The 16,818-nt window shown below is 41.6% G+C and overlaps 1 protein-coding gene across 1 annotated transcript in view; it reads left to right on the plus strand.

The window, feature by feature from the left end:
- The window catches only part of CMTM8 (CKLF like MARVEL transmembrane domain containing 8), an 89,271-nt gene extending 81,754 nt beyond the window's left edge, over positions 1–7,517 (plus strand). Inside the window, exons 4-5 of the mRNA XM_077491463.1 lie at positions 249–368; positions 7,146–7,517. Coding sequence (XP_077347589.1) covers positions 249–368; positions 7,146–7,223 — 198 coding nt within the window. The 3' untranslated portion in view covers positions 7,224–7,517. The remainder of the gene's footprint in view (positions 1–248; positions 369–7,145) is intronic.
- Positions 7,518–16,818: the final 9,301 nt, after the last annotated feature.

Below are 16,818 nucleotides of genomic sequence, written 5' to 3' on the forward strand. Positions count from 1 at the left end.
ATTTAGTATAGATCTGTGCTACCTTTGACCAATTGTGCACAAAATATTTTGGGGTCCCATGAATGCATGATTTGCCAAACAAAAGTAGCATACTAAAAATCAGTTGGCAACAGTAATTGTTGCACCAACTCAGAAAATTAGTGAGCTGCTGTGTTCTTTTGAGTTCCACTCTGGCCTTTTTTTTTTTTTTTTTTTTTTTTTTTTTGTGTTTAATGCAAATGTCCTTATTTTTCTTTTGAATTTAACAGAGTCTATGTTTTTATGGAAGTGCCTTTGTTTTATACCTCATTGCTGCTGTGGTAGATGCAACTTCAATTACCAAAGAAATTCTCGATAATCACAACTACAATAGTTGGACGGCGTCTGCGGTGAGTTGTTGTGTTTTTTTAATTTTATTTTTTAATGCTTTTTGTAGTCATGTAAAAGTAAAATTTTGTCTTTTTATATAAAAGTATGAAAAATTTAGAGTGGGTCTGATTTCCGGCATGTGGGGAGGCATCTCTAGTGAACTTTACCTGTCAATGCCTCCTGCACATAATCCTCTATATATTTTGAGGTGATTTATCTCTCCGCTCTGAATAAGGAAATCTCCAAATACACACTAGATCTTAGCGTGGCCAAAATGTGGCTCACCATACATGACTAGCCACCACCAACAGACAAGCTTCCCAGAGTCATCCTCAAAGTGACCGAAAATAGTGCCCAGTGAGTTCCAGACCTTATGGCTAATGACTAAACCTTTGAATTACACGGCTTCATCGCCTATAGGCTAACCACCACATAAAAGAAAAATTTGACCCTGCTGCACCCACCTCTGCTGCTGATGTGGCTTTTGGAGAACCAGGATTCTTGCAAATAAGTTGGGAATCCAATGATGCCAAACCACTTTTTTATTACGCAGAATTAATCTATGAGAATAGAGGTTTCCGTCTTTAAAACAAGATATGTCAGAATCTACACCAAAAAACAACTGACACGTAGGTTGGACTGGATGGACTTTATTTTTATTTTTTCAAACTACTCTACTATGTAACTATGTATGTAACTATGTCATAAAAAGCAGCGCATTTGAGGGGAGACATAATCACCAGTATATGTTTTGATATCAAAAACTCTCTAAAGGAGCTTGAAGATCAGGATACCAAAATCGGAGACATAGATGAGAGAGAATATTCGATTCCTAGGCCTCCTGGAGGGTTGGCTATAAAACAATATTCAGACACCACACCTGTCCAAGCTTTTGCCACTGAGTTGGACTCCTCTCGTACTGCCCATATCATGGCTTCCTGGAGCTCCTCCATGGGCCTTGATTGCTAAACACCTACACTTTATAGACACACTCTTCTTGAAGCAGCTAGGCCCCTCTAGTACAGGGATCTGCAATTAGCGGACCTCCAGCTGTTGCAGAACTACAAGTCCCATCATGCCTCTGCCTCTGGGTGTCATGCTTGTGGCTGTCGGAGTCTTGCTATGCCTCATGGGATTTGTAGTTCTGCAACAGCTGGAGGTCTGCTAATTGCATATTGCTGCTCTAGTACCTCAAGATTCAATGGCAGTCATTCCATTTTACCATGATTTTCTGCTTTCACACAGCAGAGGGCAGTCCTACTCCAAAAAGTTGCTCCATGAGTACAGCCTACCTTACAGCATGATGTACCCTGCCGTGCTAGTTGGGAGCAAACCCTATCTTTGCTTTTCCTGCTGTGGCAAAACAGTGGCTCAAGGGTAGGGGCCACAGTTGCTTCCAGAACTGATATCCCTCTAGCCACATGATTTGACATCTTTTTCAGATTTGGACTATAGATTCTCTTTCCCTAGAAGACCCAACCATTTACTAGGAAATGTTTAAAGGGAGTACAAGATTTATGGAACACGGTTAACACTATTCAGCCTGGCAAAGGATTGAACTTTTTGTGCATTTCATAGGAGTATATAGAAATAATCTCAAACAAATTCTTATAAGCATTTAAAGATTATATATATATATATATATATATATATATATATATATATATATATATATATATATATATATATATATATATATATATATATATATATATATATATATATATATATATATATATACATTTTTTACAGAAGTTAAATGTACCACGATAGATGCCCATAATAAAATCAGACAGTTCTTCATGGTAGTTAACATGAACCTTTGTACCAAAACAAAATGATATTCAATACGTGGACAAAAACATGCAGATGATATGATTGTGTATTTGGTAGACCCTCATTCCTCTGACATGGCTACTAGCAGTGGTGGCCCATCCATAAGGGGCGCTGCTCCCCCATCCATGCCTCCGGCCCCCTAATCTACATGCAGGGTGCTGGACCCATACATTCCAATGGTTTTTTATTTTTTTATTTTATTTTTTAGCACATGATTAGAGCCAGAGGCTCTAACAGGCTTCAAAAAAGGATGGCCTCGGGGTGCAGAGCAATGTGCCCTGGGCGCACCCGCTTGAGTGACAATAGCAAATAAATTTTCACTATTGTCTTCCTCATTCTCCCAGCCAATCGGGAAGCCCCTATTAGCCAGGGAGTCTTAGGACTAGTTTGTGCCGCCCCCTCAAAAAAAAAAACTTTGAGCACCAGCTGCCACTGGCTACAAGGCATCATTGGTAAGGCTGGCCATACACAGTTCAAATCTCAGCAGGAACCGGTTGAGATTCTAACTGTTAATAGTAGGGGTGCAACGGATCGTCACCGATCCATGATCCAAACGGGTCACCCCGTGGTCACGGCCTTAGGAAAGGCCTGGCTTTGGCCTAGCTCCGAAGCGGCAGCCATCTTTCTACACTCAGGCCATTTACAATGTGATCGCTCCATCAAATGACACAAATCACAAACATGTCATGATGCCAGTTCCTCTCTCCCCTCTCTGTACTGATCTGTACAGTGGAGGAGGAGAGATCGGATGGATGCAGCGCTGTGGGCTGCATCTGTAGTGCCCACAGCGCTGCTCTTTGACAGCCTACTCTGCAATACTCTACCATGCTCTGCCGTACCCAGCCATGCTCTGCCAATATTACAGTGGGGGATATTACAGTGGGGACTATATTGCGGTGGAATTTTCACAGGTTTTTGCAAATTCAATTATTATTTGCTGATCCGAAAAATGATCTGATCCGTGACTCTGAACCGAGGAATGATCCGATCCGTGAGTTTTTTGATCCGTTGCACCCCTAGTTAATGGGCAGGCTGAATGTACCATGTTGATCGAAGTATTGTCCTTGGTACAACCAGTCTGTTGAATTTCTTGCCATCCAGTGTGATCTGAAGATCCGATAAGAAGAAAAAAACTTCCCATCTTACCTCTTTCAGGTTGAAGGCACCACACTTGCAAAACCTCGCACTTAAATTTATGAGCAGACTCAGTCTGGTATAACCAACTAAATTCTAATATCCTTGCTAATGGCCCTGTATATAGAACATTGAAAATATTGTGTTGAATTCCTTAATGCGTTCTTGCATATGGGGACAGCCTACACCTAGATTATCACTTACTGTATCCTTCAGCATTTCCCACAAAAAATGGGTTTGGACAATTTAGGATTCGAGTATTAACATAGTATTAACTATACTATAACAACTTTTAATGCAACATTGAGAACACTACTCATTGCCACAATTTTGTGTTTTTTATAAATACCCACAACTCCCCCATGCTGCTTTTGACCAATTCATCTCTGGAAAAGTTCCATTCAAACTGCCATTATTAATGATTTGCTCATCGGAGAACCAGAAGCTTTCTCCCAATACTATGCAAAATTGCTTGCGTAAAAATATAAAAAGTGATAGACCTGAATCCAAATGTAAATATAATTTACCTAATCAGGTGGAATCAAACGCAAGGAGCCTTTACAATCCTTTTATCTGGTAGTCGGTTCCAGAATTAAATTACACATATCAGATACCTGCACAGCATCTATTGCACCTTGACTAGACTATACAGCATGGGGAAATTACATTTTGTCTTGTCACAAAGGCAGAGATCGGGATTTCCCCCACTGTTGCCCTAAACCTCAACTATTTTGGCCGCAGGTCACAGATTTTATTTTACAACTACTTTGATATACAAAATACTTTTAATCGGACAGCATGCCTCCTGGGTTTCTTCTGACTATTCTCCTAGAGAATGCACACAAGATGCTTATGTGATTGTTCCTCTTTTATGCAAAAAGAAAATTGTAATTCAACAGAAGGATGCCTACACACAAACCATGCTGTTTTGTCCTAGAGACTAACATACAAGATCCCTCATGAACCCAAGCCTGATTGCAGTCTAAATATGGGAATTGGCTGCTTGATTGCAGGCCCAAATAGTGTTATTTTGAATCTATAATTCACCATGCTAAAGCTTCATGTTCACTTGGCCTGCCATTTGCCACGGCTGTGGGAAAACTCAAAACGTTTGCGTTTTCGCGTTGCTGCAAGTCAAAACCGTCCTATCCTAAATGTGATTCTTCTGCGTTTAGAAGAGGGAGGTTGAATTTCACCTAGCCTCAGTAGCTCCTAAACTCTGCTAAAAGCCTATGTGTACATTGACAAATACGCTGTTATGGGGATGAGTTTAGGATCTTTGGCAAAATAACTGCCAATAGCTCCTAAACTCAAGTTTAGGAGCACATGAAGCCTGACAGAATGGTCTACTGTGAAAACAGGTGTTAGAATTTTTGGTTTAGTCATTGAATAAATGTATGTATGTATGTATGTATGTATGTTTTTTTTTATTTTTTTATCATATTTATTTATTTTTTATTAAAAACTAAAAAAATCATTTTGAGATGGTGACAAAAAAACTTGGAAACGTTTGTGTAACCTATGACTGGAAAAACGCATGGAATGCAACATACCTAATATTTTGATTTTATCTACTTCTCTGCCTGTACTGACTTATATTACAGACTTTGATGGAATAACTATATTGTTATGTGACCCTTGTAAACACTGGTAGATCTGTTTTCAAGGTGAATCAAAAGCAATTGAAAAAAGTAACATTTAAACTGGATGTGAAGAGATGTTTTCAGTAACTGGCTGAGCTGTACTTGATAATATACTTGATGTTAATTTTATGGCACTGTCCTCTTCACAGCACATAAACCACACAACTGAAAATACACTCAAATCAATCAAATGTAAAACAAATGCTTTGTCCATAAATTCCATATATGCAGTTCTAAAAGCCAGGCATTTCTGCTAGAGCAGTCATATGCTACACTGCATGATGTTTGTATATCCAGAGATCAGTATTGACAAGGTCATTGCTGAACCAAGCTGGTGGTAAGACAGAAGGTTTGTGGCAGGGTCTAGATCCAAATCTCTGTAGATCATAGCAAGCATCGCGAAAAATTGTGTGCTTTGTTATGCAAATAGTGGCCCACTACTGTGGTTGCTGGCTTTGGCTTGCCCCCACCTGTACTTTGCTATGTCCTATTATAGTGATGTGCAATCTCACTAACCAACATTTAAGTGTAGTAGGTATAGGATCTGGGCCAGAAACCATGGAAGTTGATTGCTATATGTACTGTATATGTCAGGGGTGCCCAACCAGTGGTCCAGGGGCCACATGTGGCCCGCGACCTCTTGCCCTGGGATGGCAAATTTGAAAGCCCAGTTTGCAGGTTGCCAACCTGCCATCCTGCCATCCCAGAGCATCAGTGTTGTGAATGAAGCAGACAGTAGAGGAAGCAATCACCTGCAGAGCTGCATAAGCCAAGCTTCCTGTATAGCGCCGGCTCATGTCATAGGCGGAGTGATACCAAATGCACTCTGCCTGGGACAGCAGCAGCTGGTTATAACTGAATGGAACTCACTGAAATCGGTTTGTATGTAAGGGCATATCTGTTCTGCAGTGGTTACTGGGCTGCTTTCAAACTGATCCGCGGTTTACCTGCACTGAGTCATAGACTTCTTATTTTACCTGCGGGTTGGACTCTTTCAGAAAGTGCACCAAACCGGCAGAATATAATAGAATTGTATGGCAAAGTGCAGCTAACCCACAGGAAAATCACAGGTGAACTGTGCTGCACCTGCCACGTGGGTAGACCACAAACCACCAGTGTAAAAGCAGCCTTAGGCCCCTTTTACACGATTCGTCCAACCCAATCGGACGCTCTATTCACCTATATGGAGCGGCAGATGAAAACAGACTTGTGTCAGTCTACACCTGCCTACCTCCGATCCGGTCTGCTAAAAAAAACGTAAGTGGATCCGTCCCCGTCCATCTGATTGGATCAAAGGGCCCATAGAGTACAGTGGGCTGTGTCTGTGTCCACTCTACATATGCAGAGTGTACACCAGGGATCCTCAAACTACGGCCCTCCAGCTGTTGCGAAACTACACATCCCATGAGGCATTTTAAAACTCTGACATTCACAAACATGACTGGGCATGATGGGAATTGTAGTTCCTGAACAACTGGAGGGCCATAGTTTGAAGACCCATGGTGTACACGGACCTGTCACCCGCCCGCTCCGCTCATTGTGGCCCGCTACTGGTTACTAAGTCGCTTAAGTGGCCCACTCTTCAAAAGATTGGGCATCCCTGGTATATGTGAATACCATACAGTGGTTGAAAAGAAAATGTCCTCCTTTTGATAGGCTAGAAAAAATGTCAGTGGATTGTATCAAACATGTACACTATACACAGCTAGAGAAACCGTAACTCCTGATCTGCATATGTGTGTTTTGGTCAGTTACTCTGGTTTTGAAGCTACTGGATAAATGTGGGCTGCCAGGAAGCTAGCATTGTCAGAACCAGGTCAGTAAAGGCAGCCTATATATATTGCCTTCTTGTATGGTGATCTATAGTAGTGTTTCTCTACATCAGTCCTCAAGGCACGCCAACAGGTCATGTTTTCAAGATTTTCCACAGATGAAACAGATGTGACAATTACTAAGGCAGTGAAACTGATCAAATCACCTGTGCAAAATAATTGAAAGCCTAAAAACATGACCTGTTGGGGCGCCTTGAGGACTGGCGTTGAGAAACGCTGATAGATTAGGTTATATATCACTGTGTGTTTATTAATAATAATATTATTATAATAATATTTTTGATATTCATTTTATTTATTTTTTAAGAAAGTAGAATTTTTATTTAGGAATTCCTATTTTTTCTCATTTCAGTTCTTTGCATTCCTGGTCTCCGTATGTTATGCTGTAAGCACCTATTTCAGTTTCCGCTCCTGGAGAATACAGAGTTAACATCCTCACAACCACCAACATTACAAATTGAATGAAGCCACAGTTTGTGCAAGGAGCACTTTAATGTCATTTCGTCCTGGGTTTTAGATTTACTGTGTAGTTATTAAATATACAGATGATGGAATTTAAGTACATAAATATTTTGCAATGCCTATTTCCTAAAGTAAGAGGGTGTTTTGTAGGATGGATGTCTGTTTTAAGTTCTGTAGTTTATTATATAATGTGAAAAATGACTTAGTTCAAAATATATATTGTGCCACAAAAAGCTGTAATAAAAGAACTGGGGAAATATGCTGCCAGTTGTTTTCTGCTGTGAATGTGCACATTACGCATTATGCATTTCAGTTTTATTAGTAAGTGTATGGCAGAGAGTTTAGCACCAAGTAAAGACTGCAAATCTTTTCCTATTCTAATCAGTTGAAAACAATTGGTTGTCCACCCTGGGTACCAGCACTCTGGGGTTATGGCCGGTTGACGTTTTGTGTTGCTGTCATTACCTGTCTGGCAACCAGTAGTTGCCGCACCCGCCCCCCCCCCCCCCCCCCAATCCATGTGTTCAGCCCATTAACCTACATGCAGGGTGCCAGATGCATAGATTCCAATTGATTTTTATTTAATTTTTTTTTATTTATTTTTTATTTATGTTTTTTGAAGCACGTGATTAGAGCCTAAGGCTTGAATTGACATAAAAAAATAAATAAAAGAAAAGAAAAAAGGTAGGCTCGGGGTCCAGGGAGTCCACCCACTTGTACGACAATAGCAAATTCATATTTGTTATTGAAGAGGGGGGACAAGGAAGGTGGGACTTTATATGAGGCACATGATAGCAAAACATAATACCAGTTGAACAGGGGAATTTTATTCACATAGCAGTATAATACATTATTATCGAATAAAATGTATAACCTGGTAACTATAATAGCAATAATGACAGCAGGGACATCGAAAGACATAACCACTGGTATTAATGGTAGATGAATAAACATAATAATAAACATTAAACAATTTAATAACGTGTTATTGTCTTCCTGATTCTCCTCCCTGTCAATCTGGAAGCATCTCCTGAGACCCGATTTTGGCCAGGGAGTCTCAGGACCCACTTCCTGTTTGGTCAGGAGGAAAAGTCTCGGCCACTTCTAGTTCCACCTGGAGGTAAAGCCCGGGCTCTTCCCCCAGCTCTTCCCTCGCAGCATCTCCGCTCCCATCTACCTCCTCAAAATTAGGCATTCTATCGCGGCCTCCTGACTGTCCCCCACAGGGGTGTGGCTTGTGGTGATGGCGGCGGTGCTAGTAAGGGGGGAGGTTTGCCACCCCCCCCCCAAAATATTGAGCACCAGCCACCACTGCTGGCAGTGGTAGTTCAGAGCCAATTGGAAGGCTCTGCTTGGCTGTAATCACATGACAAAGCTGAGGGAAGACTTTCCTCACTCTGAACTGCCTCTGATCAGCAAGGAGATCTGCACTAGGGATGTCTGTACTGGAGGTCTAAACCGATTGGGCCTATTTTGGAGAGGGTCTGTACTAAGGGGTTAGATGGCAGTCTCTTGGACTACCCACTGCTTCTCCTCCCAGGTTTTTTTTTAAACCAGGCAGAGATCTCAGCCTCGGCCACACAACCTTCAGAGTTCCATCTGCCAATATGTTATATGTGATGTTTTAATTGGTTCCTTCAGAATAAAGATTGCTGGATTGGGAGGGAAGTGTTTGTCCAGGTGGTGGGAACTGATTAAAGATCAAATACTGATTTAATTGCTCCATTTAAATGAATGGTAAAGGTACAAAGGTGCAACATCCGGTGCCAAGTGCATAAGTGGTGAAAATGCCCTGTCGGGCCACAAATCTTACTACTTTCCTAACATGTTTAACAGAATGCTTTTAATTGCATATTTAACAGTCCAAAAGGGAGCAAATAAGAGAAGTTAATTGTAAGGGTTTGCATCCACTTTAACAAACATACTCTTAGCCTACGCTTTAAGATGTGTTAGTTTAGTCACTCTGGAGTGTCCCTTTGTTCCCACTGGCTATGACAGTATTATTGCCAATGTGTATAAGAAACCAATACACATCACTTCACTTCACTTTGTTGTACACGGAGGGATTTCTGATGACCTGCATACATAGCTGAAACTTAATTAAATTCAGCAGAAGTAGTTTACCATGGGTTGTTGCTTTGAGGAAAAAAAACATGGTTTATGCGGTAAACCTTTTCATATCCTTCTGTATATTTCTTTGCCCCAAATGCTTATATAAATTGGACTTAAAAAGGTTTTAGTTTTTTACCCCAAAAAATTTTCCTTTTTTGCTATAAATTGCCTCATTTTGTATCACTTCTTCGCCTGAATGCCAAAATATGCAGTACAACCCAGGGTCAGACGATCAGAGGAAGTATTGTCATTTCCTACTCTGCTGTTCATGTGACTCCTCACATCAGCATACCCTGAAGCATTTACTTCCCGACATACAGTATACATAAACCGAGAAGTTGTTTAATGCTATCTGAATGATTTGTAGGACTTTTACCCACTGCCCTGAAATGAAGAATAAACCCCCTTATTTTTTTTATATGTTAAACTAGGACGCTGCATGTCTCACTTCCATCAAAGAGGACTTTGCTTTCCACTAGTGGTTTTTGGAGGGCTTCTTTTTGTTTTTTATTTTGTTCTGTTTCTTTTCTTGTTTTTTTTTTTTTTTGTTCTTTTCCTTTTTTCTTGTTTTTTTTTTTTTTCTTTCTTCTTTTTTTTTCTTCAAGAAGTTCCAGCGGCAAACATAGCTAAAGTTATGGATCAGGAATTATCCATCATATATTACAAAATACACTGAAGGTTCAAGTAAAGAAAAAGGGGGGCGAGTATGAACTGTACTGACATTCCAGTAATGTACCTGTTAAAGGAGTTGTTCACCTTAATGTATTATGTATTCTATGCATTAAGGTGAAAAACCTTTTGTGCTGCCAAACCCACTCCTTTTTTTTTATAAAGCTCTCATGGGGTCTCTAGAGAAGAGGAAGAGACAGGAGCGCCGCGAGGGGGACCCCAGAAAACCATTGCACAGCGGAAATAAGTATGACATGATTATAAAGCTTTGTTTTATTTTTTGTTCTTTTTAAAATAACAATCCCTTTTTAAGGGGCGTGCAGCTTGGCACTTTCAGTATACTAAAGGCTAAACACTGAGCCAGATAAGGTTTGCAAAAAAGATAATGACCAGGAGAAGTAGTGAGAAGAAAGGAAATAACTGAGGTAATATAAATCAAGGTGCTTTAGACTGCAGAAGAAAAGGTAACTACTCTCCCTGGATAGGGAAGGGGAAATATGGCAGGGTCAGGTAAGGTAATAGAGGTTAAGTAGCCTAGGAACAAACGTAGTTAAGCGGCAATGTTTTATGACATGGCACTCAAGTATGCATCTGTAGTGGTAAAGTAGCGCCAGGGTTTCCATGTCGTCCTGAATTTCTCTTCCAAGTTGTGCAGTGTGGAAGTGAGGTTATTCCATAGTAATTATTACTATTACCACATTGCGGCCGTTTACCACGTGATCACTCCGTCAAATGACGGAGCAATCAGTTGTAAACAAACCGGCGTCATTGTTATGACGCCATTTCCTCCCTCCCCTCTTTACCGATCGGTACAGCGGAGGGGGACAGATTGGTGTCAGCAGCGCTGTGGGCTGGATCTGCAGCGTCCACAGCGCTGCTCACCGACAATTAACCCCTCAATGCCCTGCCAATACTCTGCAATGCCCTGCCAATACTCTGTAATACCCAGCAATGCCCTGCCAATACTCTGCAATAGCCTACGATACCCAGCCAATACTCTGCCATAAATTGCCATACCCAGCAATACTCGGTGATACCCTGCAATACCCAGCCATACCCAGTGATACTATGCAATACCCAGCCATACTCGGCCATGCTAAGTCATACTCGGTGATACCCTGCAATACTCGGCCATGCTTGGATGTACTCGGCCTCTGTATGTGGCTAGGATGTCGAAGTCTCACACATGTGGTATTGGTATTGGTATGTGGTATTGTGAATCTATTTTGGGGTGTCCTTTTTGGTATGCACATGCTATGCACATGCTATGTGTTAGAAATATTGTATAAATGGACAACTTTATGTTTAAAAAAAAATATGCATTTTAACCATTTCCCGCCAACTGGCCGTCATATGACATCCTTGACTTTGTGCGGGGATATCGGAATGATGGGGCAGCTACAGGCATCATTCAGATATCAGATTTTTTCAGCCAGCGATTCCCTACACCATAAGAAAGATCATTGCGGCTGTTCAGCTGCTTGATCGTTCTTACAGGAGGCGAGAGGGGACGTCACCCCCCCCCCCCCCACTCCCGCCGCCCTCTGGTGCTTCTACCGACTCGCCAATACGAAAGCCAGAATAGTTTTTTTTTTTTATTTCAGGCTTCCCAGTCTAGAGGTGAGATGTGGGGTCTTATTGACCCCATATCTCACTGTAATGAGGACCTGTCATGCCATATTCTTATTACAAGGGATGTTTACATTGCTTGTAATAGGAATAAAAGTGATCAAAAAAAATTTTGGGGGGGAAAAAATTTGGGGAAAAAATTGTCAAACTAAAATAAAGTAAAATGAACAATAAAAAAATAAAATAAAAAAAAAAGCGCCCCTGTCCCCATGTGCTCGCATGCAGAAGTGAACGCATACGTAAGTCCAGCCCACATATGAAAACTGTGTTCAAACCACACATGTGAGGTATCGCTGCGAACATTACAGTGAAAGCAATATTTCTAGCCCTAGACCTCCTCTGTAACTCAAAACATATAACCAGTAAAAAAATTTAAAGCCTCGCCTATGGGGATTTTAAAGTAGCGACGTTTGGTGCCATTCCACGAGCATGTGCAATTTTGAAGGGTGACATGTTGGGTATCTATTTACTCGGCGTAACGTCATCTTTCACATTATGCAAAAACATTGGGCTAACTTTACTGTTTTGTTTTTTTTAAAGCACAAAACTTTTTTTTCCAAAAAAAAGCGTTAGAAAAATTGCTGCGCAAATACCGTGCGAGATAAAAAGTTGCAACAACCACCATAGTATTCTCTAGGGTCTTTGCTAAAAAACATATATAATGTTTTGGGGTTCTATGTAATTTTCTAGCAAATTAATAATGATTTTTACATGTAGCAGAGAAATGTCAGAATTGGCCTGGGTTCTCCAGAACGCCTGATGGTGCTCCCTGCATGTTGGGCCTCTGTATGTGGCCACACTGTGTAAAAGTCTCGCACATGTGGTATTGCTGTTCTCGGGAGTAAGAGCAGAATGTGTTTTGGGGTGTAACTTGTGGTATGCATATGCTGTGTGTGAGAAATAAACTGATATGACAATTTTGTGGGGAAAAAAATCTTGATTTTGCAAAGAATTGTGGGAAAAAATGACAACTTCAAAAAACTCACCATGCCTCTTACTAAATACCTTGGAATGTCTTCTTTCCAAAAAGGGGTCATGTGGGGGGTATTTGTACTTTTATGGCATGTTAGGGTCTCAAGAAATGAGATAGGCTGTCAGTACTTCAGGTTGTCAGAAACCATGAATCAGACTGAAGTACAATTAAATCACACTTGTTTATTAATAAAAATAAAAAGGTAAATAGAAAAAGCGTAGTCAAGCATAGCCAGAGTCCAGTAACCAGGTCGGGTAGTCAGCCAGTCCAAAGTTCAATAACTAGATCGGGAAATAAGCCAGGCCAGAAGACAGGGATCCAAGTAGAGCAACTGCAAGCAGGATAAGGAGCCAGGAGGGATGTCAGCAAGCCAGTCTTGAAACAAACCGCAGGAGATGGTTTCTAGTGATTTAACCAACGCAAAGGCAGAGGTGAAGTGAGCTGGAAGGCTTTAAGTAGGCGGGTCAGACGAGCATCATCGGGAACAGCTGGTAACTGTGGAGAGAGAAGAGAGCTGGCAATTAGCCGACAGCTGAGCGACCAGCCCAAAGAAGGAAGGGCTAAGCCAGCCCTGACACAGGTGCGATCAATTTTCAGATATTGGCACCATAGCTTGTGGACTCTAACTTTCACAAAGGCCAAATATCATCCACCAATTTGTGCTCATTTTTACCAAAGATATGTAGTAGTATACATTTTGGCCAAAATTTATGAAGAAAAATGACTAATCTGCTAAAAAAAAAAAACAGCGGTGATTAAATACCACCAAAAGAAAGCTCTATTTGTGTGGAAAAAAAGAACAAAAATTTCATATAGGTCCAGTGTTGCATGACTGAGTAACTGTCATTCAAAATGTGAGAACACAGAAAGCTGAAAATTGGTCTGGTTATTAAGGATGTTTAGGTGCCCAGTGGTCAAGTGGTTAAGAATCAACGATAGCCCTTGCCGGCTTTTCGCCCATGGTGTGGCTACCAAGCAGGGGAATATGTGCATCAGTCGTCTGGTAAAATTATTTTAGAAATACATGGGGATTGCCCCCACGATAACCACCCAGCACCCAATCAGAGGATAGCCTTCGGCTACCTAGCAAGACATTCCCAAGGTACCTTTTTCTTTCCTCTTTCACACTAATGTAGCTATATTTTTGTTCACTCTGTTCATGCAAAGATCTGTGCACCATGAGCCCACATGGGCCCAAGATTTTATTTTTCAAATGTTGAACATGACCTGTTATATGTCTTTGGAAAAAATAAAGATTATACAAAAAAAATATTATAGAGGAATCTAGTATCCCAAATTTTGCTTATATTTCAATAGTAAGAAGTTTGTTTTTAAGCTTGTAAGTTAATAGCAAAAAATGGAACTCAGTTTATCCACCAACAGTGGAGGAATGTAGAATGCAAATAAAAGAAAGCCTACTAAAGGAAAAATATATTTTTCTCCATCGAGGTTGTCAAGGGAAATTTGAGACTATATGGAGGAAGATGGTTGGATGCTCTAGGCCCTGATTTGGAAGGAGCCCTATAGTAAGTAATAGAGAGAGAGATTGGAGATTGGAGGAGGGGAGAAGGCTAAGGGATAAAAATTGTGGTGGGGTTTTTTTTTTTTTTTTTTAAGAGTGTTATGGTCTATTGATGATATGTGTATTGGGACTGTATTTGGGTAGTTTTTATGTACTATGTTTTGAATTTTTTTTTTGTTCACTGTATGAAATCTCAATAAAAAAATTACTGGATTAAAAAAAAAAAAAGCATATTATATCTAGACTACCTCTCACACTTTTGAGGGTCCTGCAGCACCAGGACAATGGAAGCGTCCAAAAAATGACCCAATTTTGGAAAGTAAACGGCCAAATGTATATTTTATGAGGCATAATGAGTCTTTTGAACATTTAATTTTTTTCCACAAGTTTTTGGAAAATGTGTAAAGAAAATGAAAACACATTTTCATTTTCTTTTTTTTTTTTAAGTTGTCCATTTATATGATATTTCTAACACACAGCATGTACATAGCAAAAATGATGCCTCAAAATGTATTCTACTACTTCTCCTGAGTATGACAATATCACATGTGTTAGACTTTTAAACAGCCTGGCCCCATACAGAGGCCCACATATTTCAAATCTAATTTTACTACCTATTACACTTTTGTCAGGCACTGATGGGCACTGTAGAGGCATGGATGTGGCACAGATGACAACTGACGTGGCACGGATGAGCACTGATATGGCATGGATGTGGTACGGATGAGTATTGATATGGCATGGATGTGGCATGAATGAGCACTGATGTGGCACCGATGATCACTCGCCAGCGGCACTTTACAGAGATCGTGGTCACGCCATGTCCCAGCAGCATGCGGGAGCGCCAGATACGCTGTCATATAACATCCACCCAGGCCGAGAGCCGCACCGTTCCTCAGTCCTTTGATAGTGGGCGGGCGGCAAGTGGTTAAACTGGTACCATTACTGCTGCCCCGGTTTCCTGTTTCAAGGTGGTTCCTTTATCTTCCAATGTCCTATGAATCCATCCTTGCATGCAAGGACTAGAGATGCGTCTCCCTATACTGTGTGCATCAATAGAAACACACAGTCCCAAAGTCCCCCTTCCCTTCTCCAAACCAAGACTGGTTAGAGACTGCACAGTCCACTATTAAATCTTTACCATGAAGACCAGAATTTCAGTGAAGCAGCACTGAAAATTGTAAAATGCATGTGCTGAGGTAGGAATTTTAACACATAGTTTGTTTTATTGTGCTCAATGTGATCAACTTAAAGTACAAACTTCACCCAAAAGGGGAAGTTCCGCTTTAAGACCTCCTCCCCCACTCATCTTTAACCACTTCAATACAGGGCACTTAAACACCTTCCTGCCCAGACCAATTTTGAGCTTTCAGCGCTGTCGCACTTTGAATGACAATTGCGCGGTCATGCTACACTGTACCCAAATGAAATTGTTATCATTTTTTTCCCACAAATAGAGCTTTCTTTTGGTGGTATTTGATCACCTCTATGGTTTTTATTTTTTGCGCTACAAATCAAAAAATACCGAAAATTTTGGGAAAAAAAAGTTTTTTTTTGTTTCAGTTTCAAAACTTTGTAAATAAGTACATTTTCTCCTTCACTGATGGGCACTGATGGGGCTACACTGATGGGCACTGATAAGGCGGCACTGATGGGCACCAATGTGGCACCAATGAAGTGGCACTGATGGGCGGCACTGATAGGCGGCACGGATGGGCGACACGGACGGACACTGATAGGTGGCACAAATTGGCACTGATAGCTGGCACGGATGGGTGGCACAGATGGGCATGGATAGGCGGCACAGATGGGCACGGATAGGCGGCACAGATGGGCACGGATAGGCGGCACATTTGGGCACTGATAGGCGGCACAGGTGGGCACTCATAGGCGGCACAGGTGGGCACTCATAGGCGGCATTGGTGTTATACTATAGTAATGGATGCCAATCAGTGCCAAACAATAATGCATGCCAATCAGTGATGCCCATTGTGGGCACTGATTGGCATCCATTATGGGCACTGATTGGCACCCATTGTGCTGACTGGCATCCCTGGTGGTCTAGGGAGGATTACCTTTTCCCTGGTGGTCTGGTGGCGTCCCTGGTGGTCCAGTGTGGGCATCCTCGGGGGGGCTGTGCTGATAATCGATCAGCACAGACCCCCCCTGTCAGAGGAGCAGCCGATCGGCTCTCCTCTACTCGCGTCTGACAGACGCGAGTGAGGGAAAGCCGATCACCGGCTCTTCCCATTTACACTGTGATCAGCCGTGATTGGACACGGCTGATCACGTGGTAAAGAGTCTCCGTCGGAGACTCTTTACCGAGATCGTAGTTCACGATCAGGCTCATAATCCTGATCACGTCATATGACGTCCGGTCAGGATTATGAAACCACTTTGCAGCCGTCAATTGCCTATAGGGCGGGCGGCAAGTGGTTAACATTTGGCCTCTTTTTCTTTTGGGGGGGGGGGGGATGGTATCTGGTTTTGAGTTCTCACCCCCCCCTTTTCCTCCCTGCAGTCTTTTAGGCTACGTCACAGGTCCCAGAGGACTGTGCGACCATTCATGGTGAAGTCCCAGCTGTTTGTAGGGGCTCTATGTCCCCTTTCAGAAAATACCAGCCCTCCTGGCTGTCTTTAAAAGTGTCCCAGAGCAAG

The sequence above is a fragment of the Lithobates pipiens genome, unplaced genomic scaffold (assembly GCF_037356315.1).
Source record: "Lithobates pipiens isolate NorthernLeopardFrog02 unplaced genomic scaffold, aLitPip1_a1.2 Scaffold_19, whole genome shotgun sequence".
NCBI classification, from domain to species: domain Eukaryota; kingdom Metazoa; phylum Chordata; class Amphibia; order Anura; family Ranidae; genus Lithobates; species Lithobates pipiens.